Source organism: Xiphias gladius, chromosome 2 (genome assembly GCF_016859285.1).
Source record: "Xiphias gladius isolate SHS-SW01 ecotype Sanya breed wild chromosome 2, ASM1685928v1, whole genome shotgun sequence".
NCBI lineage: Eukaryota > Metazoa > Chordata > Actinopteri > Istiophoriformes > Xiphiidae > Xiphias > Xiphias gladius.
Window position 1 is genome coordinate 5,188,175 of NC_053401.1, and position 26,532 is coordinate 5,214,706.

At 39.7% G+C, this 26,532-nt stretch overlaps 1 protein-coding gene across 5 annotated transcripts in view; it reads right to left on the reverse strand.

The window, feature by feature from the left end:
• Nucleotides 1-26,532, reverse strand: part of syt1a (synaptotagmin Ia) — a 173,385-nt gene that overhangs the window by 23,970 nt on the left and 122,883 nt on the right. For all 5 annotated transcript variants that reach the window (XM_040140620.1, XM_040140629.1, XM_040140611.1 and 2 more), the window contains 2 exons: nt 14,454-14,635; nt 2,884-3,056 (listed from right to left, as the gene is read on the reverse strand). In XM_040140620.1, the coding sequence (XP_039996554.1) occupies nt 2,884-3,056; nt 14,454-14,625 (345 nt within the window). In that variant the 5' untranslated portion in view covers nt 14,626-14,635. The remainder of the gene's footprint in view (nt 1-2,883; nt 3,057-14,453; nt 14,636-26,532) is intronic.

Consider the following 26,532-nt stretch of genomic DNA (forward strand, 5'->3'; position numbering starts at 1 on the left):
ACCAAGAGTCAGTGTCGCCTGTTTGTCGCTGTTGCTAGCACCCCGCCAGCCGTTCCCCGCCCAGGTCCTGCCAGTGGACCTACTCCTGTAAAAGCTGCCACTTGTTTTATGATGTAAAAGGGGGAAACGGGGGGAGGAAGCAAGCACTAAAACACTATAGCAGTTAACACCAGGACATGCTCTGTGATGCACTAAAGCCCCGGGCCTGGTCCCCGATGATGCTTTTCTATCAGTTTCTGGGTGTTTCTGTCTAAAGGGAGAAAAGATCAAATGATGGCGCCAGAGATGAGAGCTATGGGCAGGCATTAGATGAAGAAGAGGGGAGGGTAGAGAGACATAGAGAGAGGACAGAAAGAAGGAGAGAGAGATGCTTCCGGAAAGATCACAGTAAGACAATTCCCTTGATGTTATTTCAGGCAGATCAAGTCTCTGGCAAAAACACATATCAACTGGGAAGTGTCTGAAGTGGCAGAAAGTGAGAAGTGAAGTGTCCCTTTCGCTAGCCTGGTACTGAGGTGAGGGTAGCAGGTGGTGGCATCGGTGGGGGGGGAGGAGAGGTGGGGGTGGGGGAGTCTGTTATAGGACCAACATGCGATTGAAGAGGCAAAGACTGGTTCTCAAGGTCATTCATTCAGTGTCAAAGTTGCCTTCCAAGATGTCTCCGTTAGGCATGCAGAGCATTCTCTGTTGTACAAACCAGTGCTCTCAAGTGGTTCCCCATTCCCAAGTCTGGTTACACCCTCAAACATACAGTCACATTGTCATCATAACCCTAAAGCTTTGATGTTAACCCCTATGTCGATGGTAGCTAGAAGCATCATGCCAGCGGTGGGTGGGTAGGTGTTGGTAGAAGGGGTTCTAATGTACATCGTGGCCCGCTCCTATTAGTTTGTCAAGTTGCTCATGTGAAAGCAAAAGGCTGAACAGCACTGATCAGTTTTAAAATGTTCCGCTGAGCCACTTGGTCTCCGTCTTTTGCAAGAAAATACAAATTGAGCGGTTCAATGTTTTCTTTGACATATGAAAAGGGAAAAGTGGAGCAGGTAAAATGATTGAGGAAATAAAATAAAGTGTATTCTATATAATTGTATAAGGTTAATCCAAATTTCATGCAGCTATGCTCCAGGAAAGGTATGATCTGTTTAACCTGGGTTGACAGATGTGAATGCAAATGCTACCATACGTCAAAAGCTCCCTTTTCATCACCGGCTTCAAAAGAACATTTTCTTGTGGAGCCTCTCAATCATTTCACGTTTGCCCGCCGCCACTTGTTTGAAATGTAAATCAAAGATTCAAAAGACATGAGACTTTAGCTTGGCACGAAAATCAGTGTGGTTCAACCTTGTCAATGCGCACCCAGTGTTTCTTTCATACATATATATGTGCATATGCAGGTTGTACACACATATATACAGTAGATATACATGTAGTGTATGCATAGTTACATATATTTGGTTCTATGGGAGTAAGTTGCTGTCAAGAGGCTATAAAAAAAACGTCAGAGCAGCAGGCTTAAGAAGATCCAACAGCAATTGGGAACCTACCGCCAGTGACCATCCCGAACAGTCATCAGACACAACACAGATAAGGAGGACATAGAAGGAAGAAACACAAATTAAAACAACCACACACAGGAGTTAACACACCAGAGTCTGGGCACACCAGGAGAAATGACCGCTTGCCTCGGAAGTGGCAGATTCGCCGATGTCAGACATTAGTTATTAGGGTGACCGATAACTGAGGTGTTTTATTTTGATCAATGGCTATTTGAAAATAAAATTGGATTACACAAAGGCAGTGAGAACATTGGAAATTAATGGAAAATCATCTCCTCTGCCAAGCTAAGCGATGTACTGCACTGCAGCTATTTGACTGACCATGCTGGTTTTTAGGCCTCCCCACTGTTCTCTGTTATATAAGAAAGTAATTGAGGCTCATTAAAGTATTAATTTGAGCTTTCCTCTACAATAACTAAGTCAAATGAAGTATGAAAACATTGTCAGTGCTTTCTGTCTATGATTCTGATCCAGCTATGATAGCCGAGGCGCGGCAGCAAATTAAACACACTTTGTACATGATTCCACTGAAGAAGTGTAATGACGCTCTGCTGGTGCAATTAGTGCGCTCACTCCATTTGAGGTGTCAGAGTTTCATAGCTCTCCTCTCTGGGCTGATGAAACGTAGAGTTTAATTAAATTTCCTCCCATTTGTTTATCATTTGGTGATGTCATTTCTCTGGGTGGATACCACTACATTACACGGCAAACGTTACTCACACTCTTCAACAAGTGAGCAGGTCCCCATATGACCAAAAAAAACAAAAAAAAAAACCAAAAAAAAAACCAACCACTCACAGGAACAAAAAGTAGGAGAAAAAAAAGAGAGATTGAAACACTCTCTATTCAATCTGAAGACATTTAAATGACTTCCAATAACTCTCCTGTAATTAGACTGAATTCTTTTTTTAATTACTAAATAATGAAAAATCTTAGTAAGTAATACTGTATGTATCTTGTTGGCAGCGATAAACAAATGATACAGACAACAAACAACAGTAAAGTAGCGGCCATTGCGTCAAAATTTTGAGAGCCATATTCGCAGTCAAATTATTTTCATACTGTCGGTGAAAACAAAACTTAATGTGTTGATGGAGCTACTGCAAATCTAAACAATCAAATATGTCGTCATATAGCATTAGAAGCACTAAAATTACAAAAAGGACTGTTACATTGTTACGTATATTTAAAACATATTTCTGGAAAAATAAAATTAAACTTTTAGCATAAGGTCACGCAAAGAGGATTCCGCAAAAGCATGTGATTACATTAGCAGGCAGGGGTGGTTATTTTTTTACTGTATGCAACAATAGTTCAAAGTCTTTACCTCGGTTTTGGCTCCATCTTTGACGTCCTTCATGTTGATGGCATTTTTGCCCTTGTCTTTGCCCTTCTTTTTGTTTTTCTTCTTGAATATCCATTTTTTGCAGATGCAGAAGCAGCATGCTAAGACCAGGATGATCGCCACAAAGGCAATAGAGACAATAGCCCATGATGGCACTGGTGAAAAAGCAAACGGGAAAGAGCTTGGATTAGACTTCTGGAAGAAAATATAACACTGCTGTGTCTTGCAGGGTAGAAAAAGAGATTTCAGTGAACTGGGCCAAAGCAGTATTTGAGCCAAAGTTCCAAGAAGTAGTGATTATATCAACTGTGAGGTGAGATAAGAGCAGGAAAAATGTGTGTGTCTGAAGAGTTGGCACACCAAATCCGCGCCTAAGCCAGCACTTGGGTCCATCAAGAAGTGGCAGACTTAATGATTGGTCCTGACTAGCGGGACAAGACCTGACTGAACAGCTTTAGCCAATTTAGGGGAAGTAACAGACGTTGGCATTTCCACTTGCCATTTAAACAAAAGATTCCCAGACAGCTGACACTTTCACTGCGATCACCGGCAACACAGAACTTGCTGGGACCGAAAACAATGGTAATTTTTGCAGGGTGTGCTTGAGAGGCATTAACAGAGCTAGGACCATGTAGAGCTAATGATGCAGTAAAAACAAACGGGTTCACGGAGGTTCGACACTCATTCACATGCTCTCAGCTCCCAAATTACCCTTTTTAAAAAAAGTACGAAATTAATCTTTCGTGTCGAGATTTAAGGCTTTGAATTTTTTTTACAGATAGACTGCAGTTTTAGACAAAATAAAAATCCTTAAAGGTTGTGCTGTTCAGCCTAATCTCAGTGGTTCAATTAAACCTGAACATTTAGAGTTCAGTCAAGAGGAAGTTAGAGAAAAATAATGGGAGTGTCCAGGGTACGCATTCCTTCGTAATTTAGGGATTTACATCATCTATCAGTGATCGCACAGTCAAATCATTAATTTCACAGTAATCGCGTCCTTGTCAAACAGACAGTTTTTTTTTCAGTTCATTTCAGTGTCACTACATTCGGTTTAATTTTTAGGAATCTAAAAAGTCTTAAGAAAAAGTTTTTTTTTTCTGTTTCGATGTACTTTAAGCCTTCGGTATACAAGCTATGCTCACTGTTTTCCTAAGTAGTACAAAGGTTTTATGATTTCTGAAAATGTTTTTAAACCTTATAGAAAGTATAAAACTCAATAGAAATCCATGACAGGGTGACTTCGTTTACTTTGGACAATATCACTTTATTGTCAAGTGTTTATGCCAGGGGTAATTTAGAAAACTTTGTCTTGATGTTGCATTCAGTTTCTTGAAGGAAGGTGAAATAGACTGTAGCAGAAAATAGATGGACGAATGGATGGATGGATTAACCAATTGAAGTCCACATATTAATTCTACATAAAATTTTGAATTCTCAAACAATAGTATTGGAGAATTTCCAAGCTGTTTTTGCTAAAATTATATGAAAAATAAATTATATAACTAATTTTACTTGAAAAATATTTAAGAGCCTTAATTAAAGAAAAAAAAAAAACAAAACTTTGGAAGCCTTTATTTTCCCTTGAGGCAACTGAAATCAGTGTTTTCAAGATCTGTAGATACACTGCTTGGTTCCATTTTTATGATTAAAACTGATTATAACAAAATTAAATCAGAAAGGGCAATTCAATGTGAGTGGCACATGAGTTGCTGTCTTTCCCTCCAACAAGTGTTGTTGGCGAACTGTATGGACCTGACTGGAGAAATTGGACAACCGGCAATCAACTCTGTCCCCTACAGATTCTCAGACACTCAGCTCAACAACACAGTGACGGCTCTAACAGCGAGCTGCAAACACAGTGACACCTATGTTAACTATAGCCAGCAGTCAGCCAGTGCTTCCCGGTGCATGCACACAGGTCTACACAGTCTACACAACACAAACACACACACACACACACACACACACACACACACACACACACACACACACAAGCACAACGATGGAAAGAGAAGTGGGTTGTTTTAAGTACCAGAGAGGCAGCAAAAAGTCCAAATGGGCTGAAAATAATGAGAGACCTCACAGCAGAGTTCTCCCTTCAGCATTCGTAATTGTTGCTCCTTCATTTTACTCAGCAGACACCAAACACCTGGCAGCCCACTCGTCATTTTAATAGAGAGGAATAACAAACAAATTAGCGAATTTTAGGAGCATGTTTTTGGTTTTGTTGGTGATTACTATTCTGGACCTGACTTCTGAGTGAAGACACAGAGTTCCTGTCATGGTTCATCTCAGGAATTAGCCCAGTAGTGGTCATAAATCTAACAAACCAATATATAACATAAGCCAGGTCAAACTCCAGTCTCTTGAAGACTTTATCTGAAAAACTCCAGAAAGACCCATCAAAACAAAAAAGTATATTACAGTCTATCACTCTGGGGTTTTGCTCAGCAGCTTTCAGCTCTGGATCCTTCCCCGAGGTCCAAGGGGAGTGAGGGAGGAGAAAAATCAATGCACTGTTGACAAAATCAATAAGCACTCTCCTCTAAGGAAAAACTGTGAGTGATGGTCTAAAATAACTATAGGATCTACAGCTTTGGCCTTGCCTCAGAGTGGTGTGGTAATGGAGGTGACACTGGATAGGCCTTGTTTGAAATGAACCAGCCAAAACCTGTTGCATTTCCTTTAGAAACTTTTCAGAGAATAAACTGTCAGGTAGTGTTTGTTGGTTTAAACTTTGGATACATAAAAAGAGACCGAATTCCTATTGGGAATTTGCAAATCTTGTTATTTTTATGTGCCATAAACATTTGGTAGTCAAATGTTGAGTGTTAAAGGGGCAATCAGACTCAAATTTTCCCACTTAAATTTAGATTTTTCATTAAGATTTATTGTGCCACTTTTAAACTAGACACCATTCATAGAGGGTTTACAAGTAACGCTAGCTAATGGTTAGTATAACATTTACCAATGCTTTATAGATGAGTTAAGACCAATTAATAAGATCAAATATTGGGTTGCCAGGTTCTTTATTATGGATTTACTAATGTTAATGGCTCCAGATTTAATGATGAGAAATCCATAAATGGCGGTGTTAATCCTTTGGCAATAATGTAGTCATAATTGTCGGTAATCCATTTGTAAATGCTTGTAAATGCCAATAAGATGGTAATAAATTGATTTTGGTCCAGAGGCCCCACAGCTCTTTGTCAGAGGGACAGGAGTCAAATTAGTCAAACAACCTTTTAACCCAAATGTTGTTCTTAATATTGGCTTATTATTGATCTATAAAGCTTTAATAAATGCTTTATCAACCATTACCAATTCCATTAATTACATGTCATAACCCATTTATGCTGGGCAGAAAGCACTACCAGATGTATTTATGCTCAGTGCCTGAATCACTGGCATTGTAGAAAAGTGTGTTCTGGCTACATCTCTAGTTCATCCAGGTCTTTTGAAGACCTCTGACCTGGGACAAAAAACAGGATTGTTTGTCAGAGACTCGGCCCTCTGAGGATACTGTAGCACATTTAGGCACTGGAGCAGCTACTTTTACCTTGTACATATAAATAGAAAAACACATACGGTAGTAAGTTAAGGAGACATTATTTTAATGGAAGTGTCGGAGATGTGACAGATTTTCCGTTTTTCAAATGGAAGCTCTGCTTATCAGAAATCAAAAATAAATATTCTGTAAAATCTCTCTTTCATAACCCCAAATGCTTATGTCACTCTACAGTCCTTCTGGCATTTCATCCATGTTCAAAATGCCTTATGGAATGCCATTTAGCCAGTTACCGCAGAAATCAATGCATGAACCCTTCCCCTTATCTTATTCATCAAGTTCGTGTCTTCCAGTGATAGGCACTTTGTGTGTTCCTTAATTAAAAGGAACCTGAGTCCCAGAAAGCAATAAAAGCATCCCCTAATTAACTACATTGTGTGAGTGACAGAAAGAGCGAGAGGGAGTACTGCTAGCATGCACACTGCACTTCAACTCCCGGCACTTATCTCTCGTTCCGCCATGCGACATGACACGGAAAATGGAGTTTCTCTAATGGATGTGTTGCGCATGATGAAATTCATGTTTGCTGTTCCTCAAGGCTCAAATCACTTTTCAGCACTGTCATCAAATTGGCATGGTATGGCTTTAAAACCAGAGCACCAAACAATGAGAAACCTTCAAAGAACTTTAGACACTGTGAATGAATTTCTAAAGCTGTCCTCTATTCTGCAGCTAGACTTTTTTACAATGGTTCCTTCTACAGAGGATCTAATTAGAGCCAACGACATATTCTGTAAGGATTGTAAAGTCATTATAGGAAAATTTGTGATTTTGGGCTATATAAATAAAACATGACTTTTATACCAAACGCCAAAGAGCGCATATTTTACACAAGGCAGTGTATGGAATAAAGCACAGAAAATAATCCTACAAAGCCAGAAAGAATATTTTCTGCTATTTTCTGTCATGCTTGAGATTTTTTTTTACTTGGTCCCAGTAGATTCAGAGAGTATAGAGCTGAATTACTTTATTAAAAGCAACTTTAGATCCATTCTTCTCTACAATGAAACCGGTACCATCATTATTTCCACCTCCACTCGATGTCACGATCCCGTTGCATGCAGGTAATAGATGCCAGTGTATTTGGAGTCAAACTTAAATTTAGCTCAACTGTGGCCTCAAGACGTTGCAGAAAAATCACTGCACCACCATTAGTTTATGCGGCAATGCTGAACCTGTGTTGTGTTGGGCTTTCAGATAATTTGATATGTTGAACGTTTTCAATGGCTCAGAATAACTGATTACATTGAGAACTGATCATTTTGACGCTAGTTTTGTGTTCAGGAAATTTTGTCTGATTTAGTCAGAGACACATCAAGGAAGTTACCGTGTATAACTGTTATACGGTTCAATTTTGCAAAAAAAAGTCCTTTTAGGGAGTCCTCAAAAGATCCAAGCAGCAACAAAGATCCTGATGGTTTAACCAATCCCTCATTAACAAACACATGCATGAATATTAAAATTTAGTAAAGCTTAGCACGTGAGGAGGTTGAAGTGGCAGTCGCTGTGATAGTGAACGGCGTTGGCATGGTGGTAACAGCAGAGTAATCCGTGGGGAGCATCAGTTTATAAAAGCTCCAGTTTACACCTACAGCACATGAATATGATTGGCTGTTACTATTCAGCTGGTAGTCAAGCAGCAGATGAATGAGCTGATCAGCTTAACGCAAGCATGATTTCAGTGCTCTTCCTAAACTACCACAATGCTGCACTATTTGGTCACCAAACCTTTATTATGCCGTTATTATGTTCAAATGTTTCATTTCAATACTTTCCCACCTTATTTGCCTGCAATAGACAAAAGGCAGGTTACCACTCTGGACAGCTCAACAGTACATCACAAGGCTGACGCAGACAGATACATTGATTAATACTCTGCTATGCGGTATACGCGCATTATGTGCACACTTCCATGTAGTTTTTAGAGTTACCAGTAAGCCTAATTTGAATTCCACATTGCAAAATGTGGGAGTAAGCCATCGACTTAAAGAAAATCCAACACAAATGGAAGGAAAAATTGCAAATATCACAGAGAAAGACATCAAAGACATGGGAATTAACACCAGTTCCTTCGTACTATGACATAACCCATCACCCACCCAATGCATATTACTTCTTAGAACACCGGATATTTTTGGGTGGTGCCTCGCATATCAGTGGAAATATTAACTCCACTGAATAATACAGTCATAGAGTTTTGAATGACATATCTATATTCAGCCAGTGGAATGGGAAATATCATTCGCCGCAAAAACCCCTCCCAACTGATTTTGGCAATGATGCACCACAGTGCCGGGTTTGAGATCTCAGAGAAGAGCTTATCGGGTATTATTTTTTTAACCTGTGAAAGGAGGTCAAAGAACAGCAACCTCAGCATGGAGCAAAAAGTCAAGTTTCACCGGCTGACATTTTGTGTCCTTCTAACATACTGTAGGTGTTCTCAAAGTCACGCCATACATATACAGGAAGAGGAAGAAAGAAAAGTATAAAATGCATGTAGGTCTATGAGTCATTCCTACAGTATGTGGTGCTGTGCCCCAATGACTGAGATGATTATGAACCAATGAGAAAAGACATGACCTAATGCGGTTAAAGATCATAAAGTATGATTCAGTTTCCCGTAAAGTGGCTTCCATCCATATACAAATTTTCATTAAATCATGTTTTAGTCAACATTTTCAGATTAATTCTGGTTTTCTTAGTTTTGACCATCAGTCCTATTAGTAATACTCTGACCTACCGTAATTACCATACCCGTGCAAGAAGGGATTACCGCAGACATTTCAAGTGCACTCACTTTTCGTGTTACCTTAAAATAAAGTGGCTTAGATCATCTGGCTAAACTGTTGGCCTGTTTACAAACTGTTTAACCTTTTGATTGCTCATGTTTCTGACAGACTTCACTATAGCAATGTCACTGTGTTCCCCGATGACAGGAATTACTTTGGGGACTACAATATTGTCACAACCATTTGAAACTATGGCCAAACCTACAAAAAAAAACCCCAAGTTGTAATAAACGAGGATTATCCTTAACAGTGCTGATTGCAGAATTTACTTAGGAAAATATTTCAGGGTATTACAGGCACATTTAGGGAAGTATGTGATTCGCATTCGTTTTTTGCAACTTACATTAATGCTTCAAATTTTTGCCGTAAAGATTTATGCTAGCTCTATTAGACGTCACTGTTTTGGCTCAATTCCGTAATTAATAGGAGTTCGGCTGCATTGATCCTGTTCTACACCCCTGGTAATACATAGCACTTTACATTAGAGAGAAAGGTTTTATGAAGTGGACAGAGCTTGATTGATGCACTTAGTCTGTGTATGCGTGTGTGTAATATTGCATCTGGGTTATATCCACTTCCAGCAGCCCACACTAATCCAATGTGACATGGCCCTGTTGGTCAATTAACCTTGACATTTTATCTTGTTATGCCTATGAAAGCAACACTCTGTCTGTGCCCTTTCCCCACTTTGACTTGATTAAGCAAACAATACTACTGCAGCAGGGAGCATCTTCCAGCTATGTGTAACAATCATTCGCTATAAAGTAACGGGGCGCTAATGATAAGGAACACTGCATTCAGATATTTTCTGTGTGAGTTCCTCTTTTTATGCCAAACAGGATTTAATTTAAAATGGGCTACTCCACATCTTTGTGATTTGGTTAAATTAGGAATTTTTCTTCTATCGGGTCCATTACCGTGATTATTATCAGAAAATGTAGACCAATCAACACAATGCATTTGCAGGAAATTCGTTAAATTGAAGTGATACTACATTAACAATGCAAGAAGTGGGAGCTTAAATCTTCCTCCACAAAATGTTTTTAGCAACACTAGCACTAGGGATGGCAAATCAGTTGGTCCACCACTTTGGTCCAGACTGAAATATCAACAACTTAACTTAACAAGTACAGGATAGACTGCAATCAAATTCTGTACATGCATTCATGTCCCTCTCAGGATTAACTGTAATTACTTTGGTGAGCCCTTAAAATTTCATCTGGCACCACCATTAGGTCAAAATTGTAAATTGTCCAATATTTTGGTTTATAGCCAAATGCCTGTAAAAATTATTCTAACACACTAAAATAAGATGGTGAACATGGTAAACATTATACCTGCTACACTTCAGCATGTAAGCATTGTGGTTATGAGCATGTAGGCATGATGGTATTAGCATTTAACTCAGAACACCCCTTTGCCTAAGTACAGCCTCACAGTGTGGCTAGCATTCAACAGCCTAGAAAAGTGTCCCGTGTTCTTATCAAAACCTTGTAAAAATAAATAATAAAATAATAATAAAATAATAATAATAAAATAATAGTTTTATCTCCACTGACATGACAAAACACTCACATTTTACTGTCCAGTACAGTAGTAAATATCCATTTAACTCTCAGGTCTTTAAGAAGACCAGCAAAGGAGACACCACTGGCTATTGGCTATGCTGGAACAGAGGCTAGCTTGAAAATGTGCCCAGATGTGGGCTCTCTATAAGGGTGGATGTTGATTCCTAACAGCCAGGCATAATTTAAACCCAAAGACCTCGCATAATAAAATAAAGGGCAAACCAATGTCTGGACTCCTGCTCATATTTAGCTATTTCTGAGCATCCACAGGTGGAAAAGTTTGGCAAACAGCACATCATGTTTAAAAGAGCTCCAGCAAAGAGACTCATACCATATGTTTAACTCCCAAAATGCCGACAAAATCTCTGATCTCTGAGGATAATGGTACCAAAACCTTTTCAGACATCTACTGGGGTGAGAAGATAGAAGATCTGTTTCACATCTGTTGACTGAAGACTCAGAACGAAGCTGGTGGTGGTTGAATCTGATCTGGTTTTGGTTTGACCAGCCCCTGATGGTGTCTCATGGCAAGCAAACTTTTGTAAAGCCAAGGCAGAGGGTAGACAACCAGGCTTGTCACCAGCGCAGCAGGCAGGCAGAGATGAGTAGCTCTGCTGATCCACCACAGTAATCCCCTTTAGTAAACTCTACTGTCTGTGAGCAGCCACAGAGGCAAACACGTTAAGACACAATAAAACTAGATACATCTCTTTATATTTTTCCTTAAGCTTTGTCTTTGAGTCTTGTAGTCACTCTTATTTTTGTATTTTTATCCGAAACAATCACCTGTATGACACTCTAGTCAAAGACACCTAAAAGTCCTAAAAGTCAGTCCCAGACTTCACAAGAAAAAAGCTTTTCTTGTGTATGTGCTGTTAGGGGCACGGCAAATAAAGACAACATGCACTTAAATGCTGCGCCAATTTGAGTTTACATTTTGCTACCATTTTGTAGGCTGCTGTTTCGATTTCGTTGAAAAAAGAAATAAACTGGCTTCAGAGAACTGTACTGTACTGTGTCTACAATGCAAGTTTCAAGTGTGCTTAGTTTAAATTAAGCCCCCCCCCCCCCCAAAAAAAACCCAAACAGACCCAGATTTTTCCGTTGTTTTAAGAAACACAGTATTTTAAGACTTATTACTTAATGTAAAGACTTGTTAAAGACAGATCCTTGTGAAAAAATGTTTCTGGTTGCTTTTGGTTGCGTAAAGGCACAAAGGCCCTGATAAAAAAAGGAAAAAAAAAAAAGGAGGGGGGGGTTCTGAAATGTCAATCGCTTGTCTGTGTTATTTGGAGTAATGGCTGTCGGAGCCAGCAGTCATGGATCAAACAGCCTCTGTGTTCAGAGGTTAATTGTTATCAGGAAGTAAAGCCTTTGGTGTTTAGAAAACTTACCAAGAAATTCAATATACTGGTTTCCTTGGAGGCAACCTCTCAGCTCAATCAGAAGTCAGAGTATGGTTTACTGTGATTACATAGTCGGACCACAAAATGTGTGTGTGTGTGTGTGTGTGTGTGTGTGTGTGTGGGGGAGGGTTTAATCATCCACAAACTGATGTTGCAGGATACACATACATACATTTTGTGCAACACAGTCATGCTGATCTATTCCTTATCACTTATTGCCTCCATAAAGACGATGTGAAAAAGTTGTCAGGCTCGGGCTCGACGCGGTGGGAACCGAAATATGTCTCAATGACAGACATTCAATGCCGAGCCAAAGGGGACATCAACCTTAGCAACCCCATATTGGAATCACAACACTGAACATTGTTCATCCTGTTTGTTCACCGTCTGCACCAAAGCATGGATTTAAAATTGAAATGTATTCCCGTTTTCCATCAAGTTCCCATGGAGCTAAAGCTCACTAGATGTAGCCATGTGAATAAAAATGAGGTCTTTTATTTTGGTAAATATGCAGCCTGGTACCAAAAAAACTTTCCTCTGTGGACGGTTTATTTTCTTATACTGACTCCCTGTACTATTAAACCTCTGGGAAGCGGGAATATGACTAGTGGTGTCATTTGTGTCTTTGCTGAAGAAATATGGCTTCTCTTCCACAGCAGCCATTTCCTATTGCGAGAAAATTACATCTACGTGAGCCTGTGGATATCACTATATTTAGATTTTCTGCTGAGTACAAAAACCCTTGGATCTCCAGGCAGCACTTTATCCTGGATGACACTATGACAACCATATTCTCATACATGTAACACCGCAAAATTCTCCAGGCAAAAGCATGCGCATGTGGAAGTGTCTGGTTGGAAGGTTTGGTGATAAAAAGGCAGGGGGTGTTGCACTATGTAGAAAGAGACAGTCTTGACTGAAAGCATAAGTGAGACAGAAAAATAGAAAATCTGACAGCAAATAATAAAGACTGTTACGCAAAATTTAGTTATTTATCATGTCAAACACTTGAATTATTGTTGCCAGATGTTTATTCTCCACTTCAAGTGTTATTACTTGTTTCAAAATATTTAGTGAGACAATTCAATCTGTGCCATTCAGTGCATTAAATGCTTGAATTTTTTTTGTTACTACTTCGACTTCACTGGAAGTCTTTGTCAAAAGGTCATGGCTGACGCTGGCAGTTTCTTGTGCATCACCACCGAAAGTTCACTCAAAACCACTGCTGAATCATTTTTGAGTCACGGTTACACCAGGATCACGATGAATGCATTTAATGGTCCCTGATGGATTCACTGTAAATCAGAAGGAGGGTAATTATGCAAAATTCACACGTAGTTTCAAGGCTACTGGAACACCACATCGATGAAGCATGAGGAAAAGTACCTCTCCTCTTTAGGATTAATGTACCTTTCAATTTTCACTGTAAACTACTTGAAATGGTCATTGTTTTTGATTTTTATCTCCCTTTCATCAGCATATATATATATGGGTGTGGTAACCATTTTTAACCATTTTGACCTGAAGAACATCCAACTGGCATTGAAATGTTGTCTGTTTTAAAACATTTGCGGTTTGGAGTTAGTCTGCAGGTTCTCTTCATTGACTCATTTTTAATGCACTGAACTTAAAGTGTTTTATGCACTCTTTTCCTGTGAGTGAATCACAGGTGTAACATCAGTTTTTGTTACATTTTGTTATTTATGGGAAATTTTCCTGACGTGTCCCACAAGCACGTTTTATGTTTTGTTTTTTTAGGACAGTCAACCCAACAATTTATCTCAATATGAAGAACTTTCGGGCCATATACTCTTTGCAGAAAATGCCACTGTTGGCAGGAAACACATCATGGATCAAAAGTTGTCTAGGGTTGCAACTAACTGCAACAACTATTTGTTTCGTTATTGACGGTTCTTCTGATTAGTTTCTTGGATGAATTAATTGTTGGGTCTACACAATGTCAGCAAATTAAAAATGTGAAAAGTGTTTATCATAATTTTCCAGAATCCAAATTGTGTCCAACAGTCCAAAACCCAAATATATAAACTGTACTAACACAAAAGACGAAGAAAAACAATTTTTTTTTTTTTTTTTAACAGAAATTATTAGTCGATGATAAAATAGTTGCTAATTGATTTTCTGTTGATCGCCTAATGGACTAATTGTTTCAGCTCTAAAATGGTCCCAGTCTTAGACCAGGGGGAAAGTTGAACACACTTACATGGGATTTTGTTCAGCTCATTCATGAACTTGTCCTTCAGCTTGGAAAAGGTCTCGTCCTTCTCGCTGGTGCCTGGGCCGGCCATGTTGGTGGTGTTAGAGCCAGCCGTGGAGGAAGCAGTGGTGGGCACGGGCGCCGCCGCCGCCAGTGCTTCCCTTCGACTCTCATTCATCGTGGCGATGCTGGACATGTGGAGAAAGAGAAAGACAAAACAAACAGAGCGGGTTAGATTTTCTTCTTTTTTTTTCCCCCCCGCTGTGACAGATGCATGTCGGAGGCGGCACGCTCGCCTTGTCAGATTACTGAGTTGACGCAGGCCGTGTGAGCAGCTGCTGGCTCAGCCTGAGTAAACATCAGCCGGGGTCCAGAATGAATTGGCCAGCGCGCTGAATTCAGAACAAAGCTACTCACTCATTGCTTAAACTCCAGATTAACATCACAGAGCAGAGATAAAAATCATTATTTATTACTCCCATGCAACACAGGCAGAAAGTCTAAGCACTGCTACTAGCTTAATTGATATTCTGTGCATACACAAGTCAACCCAAAGTAAAGTACATAATGTTACAGGGCAGACAAGATTACAAGTCGACTCTTATCAGGCTGAGCTCTTTGTATTCAACAGGTGTATTTACTTTACATACAGGTCTTTTATGAAGGGAAAGAAGGAAACCATCTATCTACTATGATAACTAGTGCTTTGTGTTTGCATGCGCGTGTGTGTGTGTGTTTGCTCTGTATGTGTGGATGCACTCGTGTCCATGCATGTGCAGTGCTGTGTAATGTACTGTATAACGCAGCGGCCTCATCCCCCAACATGTTGGTAATTATCTCACTCACTGTAGGAGGTTTGTTCCACATGAGGTTTCCACATTATTTCAATACTGCCTTGGGACTACAAAAGGAGACGCTTCCAATATATTACTATGACACTAAAGACTCTAAGGCTTTATGGTATTATATACCATTATGACAGACATTGTGAATATAAACAAAACTGATGTCATTTCGTTGAAAATGTAATGTGTAAATGGAAAAAGCACCAACTGCACTTTGTTTTCATTTACCAATGTATAACTTGTATTTGTTATTTTATTGGTATTTTCCTTTGCTTTTCTAGTGTTTTGTAGTACTTAGTATCATGATACACAACTGTTGGGCAACGCCACAGTGCCGTGAAAATTCTACTGCAGACAGGAACTATTTATTGTCCACTCTTCCTGTGCAGGTTATATTTTTTCTCTGTCACCATAGCAATCCAAGAGGATAATGACACACTAAAGTTGTAGAGTTTATTTCCCACCAGTACACAGTGAAGGTCGATGGCCTAATTCTCCTATTTTGCTATAGTACAATGCTCATTATATTCATATTTTCCCCAATTATAGTATTGTTTCATAAAGGGCCTCGTGGTGGTGCCACCAGAAATACTCTTAAAGGTTTGTATGTAATTGAAAAATCTACACATAACCCTGCGAATGGCCTCCATAATAGCTGTTTTGTAAACCTCAAAGAGGTAAGAACAAAATGCGGTGGCAATTCATTCAAATATAATCTTAAAGAACATGAAGGAAAAGAAAGCTTCAGAGAGCTGAACTCTAATTTATGTTTCTTCGAATGTATAAAAACTAGGTTTGCAAAGGCAGTGAGGTAATTCAGATACAGATTGTCTTTGGAATATTGGCGCTTCTCCGATAAAGTTTAGCTGTATTTGAACACTTTAAGCTGTATGTCAACGCTTTCTTTGGATAAGTTGAGGGATTGTTCTTGGGAGGAAATTACTTCATTTCATTCTGTTACCTGGCAGTTAGAACCAAGGGGCAAGGTTTTCCAGTTTACCTCAAGTTTAGTAGGGATTCAAGGATTAGATACATTGAACATAGCTTATGTTACAGTAGGATAAATAAGATAAATTCTATATTTAAACACTCTAAAGCTACATCCCAATAAAATTTAATATACAGTAATTATGGAAATGTACATTTTTTTGTGGATGTGCATCACCTAGTGCAGCAACATGACATTAATGGACACAAATGGTACTGTTTGGCCTTTCCCAAAGTACACTGCCATTTTCTTTATCAGTGGGTCCTGTATATCTGTATATATCTACCTGTATATCAAAGATGCAGACAGTTGACAGCAGGAAATATCTTTACTAGCATACACCAAAAAACCTCCTAGTCAGCATCATGGACAGCAGTCGTTTAATCTCTACATCAAACAAGCAGCACGAGTAACGACCAACAAAAAAATTAATGTAGTGATCAAAGGCATCAAACATGTAGTTAGTTTGTCACCACCGTATATGTATAAAGTAAGAGGTCTAGGTGAAATAAACCTCAATCCAAAAAAAGGGCAATTTTTCCACACCTAAACACCCACAGCACTGTACCAACACTGACCTTTCATTACATGTCAGGACATGACATACAACAGAAATCAAACATACAGAGCAAATTCACAAGGAAGGAATACAGAAGATTAAAGAACTAACGGACGATACAATTATTCAAATTAAAATACAAACCGGAGAGGGAGCAGGAAGAGACAAATTGTGGAATACTCCCTAAACACATTTAATGAATCCTCAGTCCCGACCAGCCTCGCCACAATATGAGCTAAGGTGATTCTACTGTTGGTTTGAACGTCCGGGCCCTGAACCTTTTGCACAACTTTAAAACACTTACTGTAAACGTACAGCTAAACTGACTCAACTGTGACCCAACTCATACGGTTTTCTTTCCTAGCTTCCTTGGTGGAAAAGTTCATACAATTACAATACTTGGTTAATCTACTGCCAGTTCACATCTCAGAATATATATTATGAGAAAACCAAGGTCTGTAAACAGACACATCAATCACACGGTCTGACAAGTAGCTCTTTAATTGGACAGACTCTGACGCATCGTCCTTGCACCAGGTTAGGGCAGCTGAGTCAAAAAAAATGTAATTATTTGCACAGAATCTCAAAATAGCACTTTTTGGATTTTCAATTTTATTCCCAGTTATCATAAGGGTGACGGTCTTTCGGTGATACCAAATCCCAAATTTCTTGTTAAAACTATATACAGCTGTAACTACCTAATTTAATGAACAATTCTGACATCAGTGAACGGTGGAAAATTTACATAGAGATTGCGATTTCATTGATGACCCCATTTTGGGCAACTAAACAACTTCTTAGTATATGTATATCCTGGATTACTTCCAAATCTATTATATACTGTTTAAACCAAAGCCCACTCTTAAAGTCCGCCACTAAGGAAAGGAATCAAAGAGAGCAGAAACTCAAGCTGCCAGTGATGTTCTGCCACCAGGCTAGCAGAAAGCATGGCCAGGCAGGTAGAAGTCAGCTAAGCCGGCCGACGATGGCAGAGCCACTAGCTGGGACGATTAACAACAGAGGCAGAAAACCAGTAGGTGGAGCATATTGCTAGTAAGAAACCAAGTCACTCCTGGTCCAGCGCAGAGGTGGTGCCAGTGTATTTGAAACACACCTGTCCACCACTGTAGTGCACTGGGCTTAGCCAGGCACTCCAGTCAAAACAGCTGTGTTTACCAAGAAGGCCAATGAAGGATCATATTCTGGCACTAGCCAAGCCACTCATACCGGATGGATAGGTTTCCTGTCAAGAGTTGAGTAAGTTCTATGGGGGATAGTGATGGTTCTTGACAAAAATGTGAAAAGAAGCAGCTGGTGACTTTAGGGAGTCACACAGCACCATGCACAGCAGTTACCCATAACATGGACTGCTAAAGCGAAAAAAGAACAGCGATAAAGCGATGCAACTGTTGCCCGGTGAAACAAATGAGCTTTTGATTGTAACATAAAGTATCTGTGGTTGTATGGCCAGTGATGCAATAGATCATTTCCTCTTTTTATGACTTGGTGAGTGCTGCTGATAACAGTAACCAGGTAACAAAGCTAGTGTAAATCACCGGGTAATGATGATGTTCATTGTGTTGCCTGCAGCTTCACAGCCGCACCAAATTAATAACTGTTCAGTTGTTATGTAATGAAAGAGTAAGTCAACTGTTTTTGTCAAGCAAACAAAAAGACACGATAACGAGCTTATAGGCTAACGACCCTAGATGAGCTGATTTGAAGGTCTGCCTTTGAGATCTTCCCTTGCACATGTAGGTAAAGTGGTGGTGGTGGGTTCAATTACATGCAAAGACCATCAACCCAGGGAGTACCTTCATATGATTATCACCCAAATGTCAGTTTAAGCCAACCTTTGACTTTTCTGCCCTATTTTATCTTCTCACAGTAATACAGAGCCTTGTTTAATTATCCTAGACTTAGGCCTACCTGTTAACAATGGCTGATAATGGATGAGATTCATCTCCTTATACATTTCTCCTGAAAAAGCAAAGGTACCTGAATGTTCAGATGTTTAATTTGTATATACAGTATTTGATCCCACCCAAGGTTCGGTGTCTTTGTTTCCACTTGCCCAAATGACACAATTTAATTTAGCACACCAATCCAATTGTGGTTGGCGTGAACACACTTTTAGAAAAATTAACCAGGCCATTTCTGCGCAAACATAATTGTGTCTAGTGGGTCTTTTTATGCTTAGCTTACTCACATCATGATTCTGAACTAACCTTAACCCTACTTCACAATCGGATACAACCGTGTCCATGAAACATCAGTAAAACAAAAGCACTAAATTGAAACACTAATGTGGCTTTACATGAATCAGCTTGACAAAGTTTAAATGCCTTGTCTGTTGACAATGAACTCAGCAAATAAAAAGCAATTCTGATTCTTTTTTTTGCTAGTGCGAGGTGGTGTTCACAATCACTTCATGTTTGCCAGTTGCTGCTTCCCAACATACTGTTAAAGCATGATATCACTGCACTCTCCAGTTGTGATTTTAACACTTAGCTAGCACTTCTTTAGCAACATCTTTGTCTTTCATTAACAGATATTTTCAAGACATGTCATGTGCCTAGCTGCTGCAGAAAATGCTTCCAAAGAGAGAAAAAAATACAGTACCTTGTATAAAAAAAACTAAACTTATAATCAAAGCAAGCAAAAACACGATTCATTAAATAATTTAACTTCAGGTAAAGAGTGATAATGACTCTTCTCTTGCTCTGAAAAAAAAAAGCTATTGGCTACCTCGACCCTCTCAACCTCCACCTTGGTTGCATGGACACCTACGCATGTCCATGTTTGCTCAGCCTCCTGTTGGTTTCCCTTTGAATTGCCGCAAGGTTAGTGTGGGGGCTGAGCCATTGAGAGGCACGCTTGGCAATGACAGAGATACTTCAACACAGGCGAGGACTTTTAGGGAGCACAATGATGCTCTGCAGAGTGCATGTGGGAGGCTTCTTCTATAGAAAAAGAATTGATCATACCGGGGGGGGGTTAACATAGGCTTTCACTCAGTATTTCCAAGTGAGCTAATGTCTGATGTGAGGGACAGAAATGCAAACATGCTGCTTCACCATGATGTGTAATATTTAGGGAGTTATATTTTTAAAAGACAATAATTACCCAAAAGAATTCGGCAGACAGTCGGCACAGATTTTTATGTAAATGACACCATTCCAGTGAAACTGAGACTTTTCAAATATGCAGTATGAGACGTGCATCTGAATTAAATAATTTTCCAAGCTTTGATATCACATAATTTTCTGTAGGATTGAGTAAAGCTGATGCTTCTCAATCTCCATGCAATATCTCAAAAGGAATACATCCAAATATGAGCAGTGTGTGTGGAGGAACACACATGGTGTCTGTTATGCCTCTCACATCAGGCCTCACATCACTGACAAAAATGACACATTAATTCAGCTCATCTTTGCACCTTGATGACTACTTGCCCGTTCAAGCATAAGATGACAACTTCCGTATTATCTCCAGTGTCGGCAATGCCTCTCAGCAGGCAGCCAATTTGAAGAGTCGCTCTCATTTGGAGTGGATCAGGCCTTTTTGTCTTTATGGAAAAACCCGAGAGCGGTGTCGACCTTTTTCCCTTTCCGGGGGCTGTCATCGCTATGTAATCATACTGTATATCCTTTACAACACCAAGTTAACATCTGCCCTGTCACTATAATGAGTCACACCTTTAACTAATGTTGTTGTTTTTGCACAAAATGGCTGTGCTTAACCTTTCTGCTCCAATGATAGAGTGTTGCATTAAAGCGTCCCATCTTGTATCCACTGGGTGATACAAGCTAAAAGAGCTGAATGCAAATTTGAGAGAAAAAGATGAATATAAACTTAAGCGACGCTTGGGTATCAATTGGTCTAATCTATTCTCAATTTGCATCGTCATTCCCACCTTCACTATACTGCAAGATGCAATAATCTGCCTGTTTCCTTTTTCCTTTTTTGCTCCAGCCATCTCTTTGGAGGTGTGCCGCTCAGGTGTAAAACCCCAACCCAATTACAGGGCCGCCAGATGGCCCAGCAGGTCCCCAACCACAGTGGTGACGCTGGCACACAGCTCCCTTCTATCACCTCTCTCCCCCTCTATCTATCTCGTGCTCTCTCTCCTTCTCTAACTGGGTCAGCTCCCTTGCTCTCTACCTCCCTCTATCCTTCCTGCTCTCTCCTCCATCATCCTTTCATGTTTTTTTTTTTCTCTTGTCCCTGGTCTCCTCCACCATGGATTCTTTTGTCCCCAAACATTACCGTTTCTGCAGACTGACTAAAAACAGACAAAATAGATTCGGAGCTAATGCAAAGAAGAGAAAGACGTCGATTACCCCTTTCGTGAGTTCAGATTTGGACAGCATGTTGGTATCATGTGGATTGCTCTGCTCCCCCACTGATTCCAGTTTGGCCAGCTCTCTCAGCATGCCGGGTGTTACATCTCATGCTGTTTGAGGAAGTGCTAAAGCTGCCAAAATCAGCCCAACCCAGAACTAACACTGTCCATTTTGTCAACTAATTCAGTATAACCCACAGATCATAGCAGACTGTACTGTACAGTAAGGAGAGCAAGACACAGACGGCCTTTTGCCGATATCACTTCCCTCTTGTCATTTTATTGGGTTTCATGAGTTAATCACCCAGTAAATCACCAATTAAGCCCATTTTATCAAGAATTATCTGCTAATTATCACAACGTGATTTGGCAGTCGTTATATTTCAGCTTAATTTAAACCAATTGAATAAATGTATGCACAGAGGACCCCACAGTAAAGAGGGATAGAGGCAGTATGAGCAAACTCATCTATTGTTATCGTGATAAAGACAGTATGTGCATTATGCATAATTGGGAAATGGTAAGCTATTATTTCGTAGCCTAAAGCTTATTATAATTAAGATCACACAGAAGCATGTGTTTAAAACCATTTCCTGCAATTACAGCTATTTTTTAACATTTCACCATTTGGGAAAGATTGTGTATTTTTATTGAGACTTGTAGTTCACGCTACTGATGGCAATGAAATCAAACAGAAAATAAATATGTAAGAAAAAAACATTTTATATTTTGACTTAATGTCTTTTTTCAAACATAGATTTGCTTTCCAATGAAAAGCATGTCCCTCCAAATTTGGTGATTATGGCAGTTAAACCCCATTTTGATTGTGGTTTTGGAATTTTCAGCTAAAGCTAAAACTGTGGCTGTTTTATTTAGCTCATAAAAAGTTTACGTTTTGGAGATACATGGCTTTTACAGGACAGAAACAAAATGATACTTTGGAAACTGCTTCAAAGTAAAGCTGCTCCCAAATAATTGAATCACAGTCCAGATGTAGTAACTAACTGGGTTACTGGTAAATATCAATAGATACTAAATAATTCAGCTTCAGTAGAACTGACAGATGTAAAATTTAATACCACTGAAAGGCCAGTTATATCTCTGTCATTTAGAGACAGTAGGTCATTCAAAAGGGCTGTTTAGTTTTTGACTTTTTAAACAGGAAGAGACTAATAGTGGCGTAAATGTTTTGTCAAAGATAAATCAAAAGCAGCGAGAGACAGACAAATGCTGCCGTAGCGCTGGAATCAATAGTCTGGCTCGATAAGGAAGTGCTTTGACTAAACAAGCAAACCCAATGCAGACTCTAATCCTGAGTCATAGGCAAAAACATGAGCCAGAAATAAGTGGAACACATTTGATTTGAATCCAGATTCAGTGGTTAAATTTCCTTTATAACAATGAAATGGTAATGAAGGTATATGTGCCTTCCCACAGGTAACTGTGACAGTCTTAATCAGGTACCGGTGAGCAGTTGCTCAGAGGCTTCAAACCATTCGCAGGTTTTGATTACAGTTCAGAGCATGGGAACTCATGATGTTTAAAGTAATCCTCAAGAAGACACTTAGTGATTGCTTTACAGATCTGGTTAAACTAATTATCATACCAAGGACACTTGTTTTGATCCAAAGGGAGCACTAACAGTGTAATTACAATAAATGACACAGAAAAAAAACTTGAAGCAAATTAAAGCTTGTGTTTGCATGCATAATAAAGTGCTGCACCAAACAATTAACACCATTATATTGAACTGGGGAGATATTTAGCAGATAAATTTGAATTTGTTTTGAAGTAATTCCATGCTCTATAGACCATTTCATTATCCAACTGTTATGACCCATATAATCTCCATTTCTTGTGGTATCAACATGGCATGTAGGAGAATAGGTGCCATTCAGGTCCGGCCTTACTCATCAATGCAATTTAGCTAATGGCAGTAATGTTTAACAGTATTGTTTTTATGAAGAGTTCAGATCTTACCTCGATTATTCAAGTGGCATTGTTCTGGGATGAGACATGCTTGAGAATTGAATTTTTGCACGAAAACATCTTAGTCTTTTCAATGCTGTATTTTACCATCCGCTCAGATGTATGCTTCTACGGGATTATGGGCACATTTTAAAAAGTCATTATTTTCACTCCCATTAGAGGCAAACTAACTACAAATTATAAGGACCTTTTCTTGATGGTAACCAGGCAGTTCAACCTGCATTTAAGGCGGTAAGACCTTAACCAAGTTATAAGCCAAGAGCTGGCTCACTTTGTGCATATAAATGTAAGTAATGAGTTTGTTGGGCCATTATAGAAGAAAGACCAATTCATGCGTAAAGCCTCAACCTGCACCTCGGATGAACTCCAGATCCTAATGTTCTCCCTCTTTCTCTCTCTGTTTCACTCCCCATCACAGAAAATCACAAAAATCACCAGTCAAACGGCGGCAAACCAATTTCTGTGTCATTGCTGCTTCATGAGAACAAGAAGAACTCAATTTTATCAAGTCGGCTGTCGGGAATGCATGTCAAGTATCAAACCAATTCAGCCCAATTAACTCACATTGAAAAATAAAACTCCAAAACACTGCTGCAGTGTGTGCAGGTACAAAGCCTAACGACCAAGCTAAACTTGGGTAAAGTGGATGAGTTAGTGAACTGCCATATTAATTACAAGCTGTCAGTCAAGTATCCACCACCATCTGCCAGGCAATAATACTATACAATAATTACTAGAGAATAATATTTCCAGACATTGTGGGCCCACACATCGACACACAAGGGGGGAGATTTTATTTTTATATAATAAGTCACGTAAATGACTGTCAGGTGAGCTGCCTGCAGTGAGCAGAGATCACAGGAGGCTGAGAAGTGCCGATGGCCATGTCCAGTGTAGCCTCTTTACTCACCTGAAGCCAATCTCAGGGGGTAATGGAAGTGGAAAAAGTTATTAACCCCGCTTTGCAGCATGGGCAGGACAGGTCCATTAAGCCAGTGCACAAAGATTCCCCCATTTTCAATTACTGCTTCCAAAGCACTGAGGAAAGTTGGAAAAAGCAGAATTGTTGTCTGACGGCGAGAAGGTCTCAGGGACCCCGGATCTCAGCAGCTTTTGTCATCTACTCTTGTTCCTCATACACCGTGGGTCTGACGCACACCCTGGGTTGCTGGTAGATATTTTCAGTCGACTAATAAGACAAACATTGCAAGGAGGCACGCCCCCTGGAAATGGGTCTATCTGCCGGGAGCTTAATGAAAGGCTGGGAAGTAAAGAATAAAGTGATGTGATAAGCAGTGGGGTCTTACATTTAGATGCCGAATCTGACATTAAATAATGTTGCAATGATTTACATCAATGGTGGGTAGTCAAAAAAGCTCTCTGTAGGCAACCCAGGTGCAAAAAGGAACTTTCAAGATTCAGCTTTAACACTAATCTAAGACACGGTTGTGGACTTCATCAGAGGAGAATTCTCCGATCTGATTTGAAATTTATAGATTATCATTTCTGCCTTTCCGGTGATGATATCCACATAATGAGTGATGAAAATGAAGCTGATTTCTTTGTGCAAAGTCTTCCCGATATCTTTTAAAGGATTTGCCCATACATAATAAAATAATATTAGAGACGGGTTGTTTCAAAGTTTAACGGAGTGCAAGCTTGGTGATTTCTATTTATAGCAAACTAATTAATTCAGTATTTGATTATTTGATTCTCTTATTTACACTTGCAGCACTTTGTGTTAGCAGATGGAGGCTATGAAGACACGGTATATAAACAGCTAGTGACTTACATAAACACCATCTACATCATTTATTTTTTGACGATGTCTTGTCTATTATTTTTCTGTCATTTTTCCATTCTTCTGTCACCTTTCTTGTTTTTTCGTACTTTGTACTAAACGTATAAACTGAGAAGCCAGCGGCGATGAAGTACTGTGGAAAAGATTTCTCAAACTGGTAAGTCTTATTTGAGTATTGAATTCGGCCATCAAAGGTCCATCAATCACAAATTACTCACACGTGAACTGTTGGAGATCAGTAATAGTCCACTTTTTCTCTGCCCACACGTTTATTAGACAAAAAAGATCTCAAAAACCCTAGTTGGCTCACTCTGTTTTCTATCCCGTCTGACAGATAGAGTTTGAAGGACCACCTCTCACATTTAGCAACCCTTAGCCCTGGTTGCGTGCTTAGTTGGCAGCCAGGCTGGAGGGGGCAGCGGGGAGGTGGTGTAGGGCCGGGGGTAATATAGCAGTGCCTGGGGAGTGTGTCGTGTCCGTTGGAATCAGTCTGATGTAGGAGGTGAGGCCGGGGGCCATCGTGCGACTACTGGTAGGTGAGTCATACAGATTAAAGGGAGGCTATTTGCTCAACCACTGCCTGCCTCCGGGGTCAGCTGACAGGGAAATCTGCCCGACAACCACTGGCTGTGCGATTGGCTTGGAGAGGCAGGGAGCGAGTGACCGGGTTTTAATGGTCAAGGAGTGAGACTGACCCTCGGAGCAGGGCAATAGAATCACTCCAAGGGGTGATGACGCAAGTTGTCCTGATTTCAGTCAGAACCTTCTTGTCACGTTTTTACAAATTTTAGTCTGCAGTACGTATAGAAATAATTTCTGAAGACAGGCAACAGTATAGCAATAAGTAGGCAGTGGTCAGCGTAAGTGCAGGCAGACAGAATGAGTGCCAAATATTTATATGGACCTTCTGTTAGGAGACACACAGGTCATGGTCATATATGAATGATGGACAGCGTACTGTGTGTAACATTCCCCATCGACGGCTGACTATTATTGACTGGTTGAGTAATTGGAGTGACCTGTTAGTAAACCAGCCATGACTGGGATTGTCCTCATTGTTGACTGACTGAGAGAAAGGGAAGGAAGCGCTCACAATTGTGTCACAAAATAATCTAAGCTCAAATGTCAACCGTTATTTTAAGTAAAGGAAGAACATAGGAGGGCTCGGAAAGCTAGAAGGTGGACCTTTGACCTTTTTGTTACATATACTGTTCCCAAAGGTCAAGAATTAACTTTCATGCTTATGTGTTGTTCTGTTTTCAAAGACTAAAACTAAACTAAAAAAGAAAAAATTCAAAACATCCCTCTAGTCAATTTATCACCTGAGGCTATGCACCAATTAAAACTGGTTGAAACAAGTGACATTCATACTAGTTCTTGTTTTAATTGATGACACATTTTCCCGTTTTTACATCTTTACATCTTACTGAAAAGAAACAAATATTTTCCCTCGGAGTGCTGCAGCTCAGTGGAGGAACGACATTAAAGACATGCCCTGTGGCTTTGATTTTATTTAGCTTCCACCTTCCAGCTTTCCCTTTTTCTTCTTCTTCCTGCC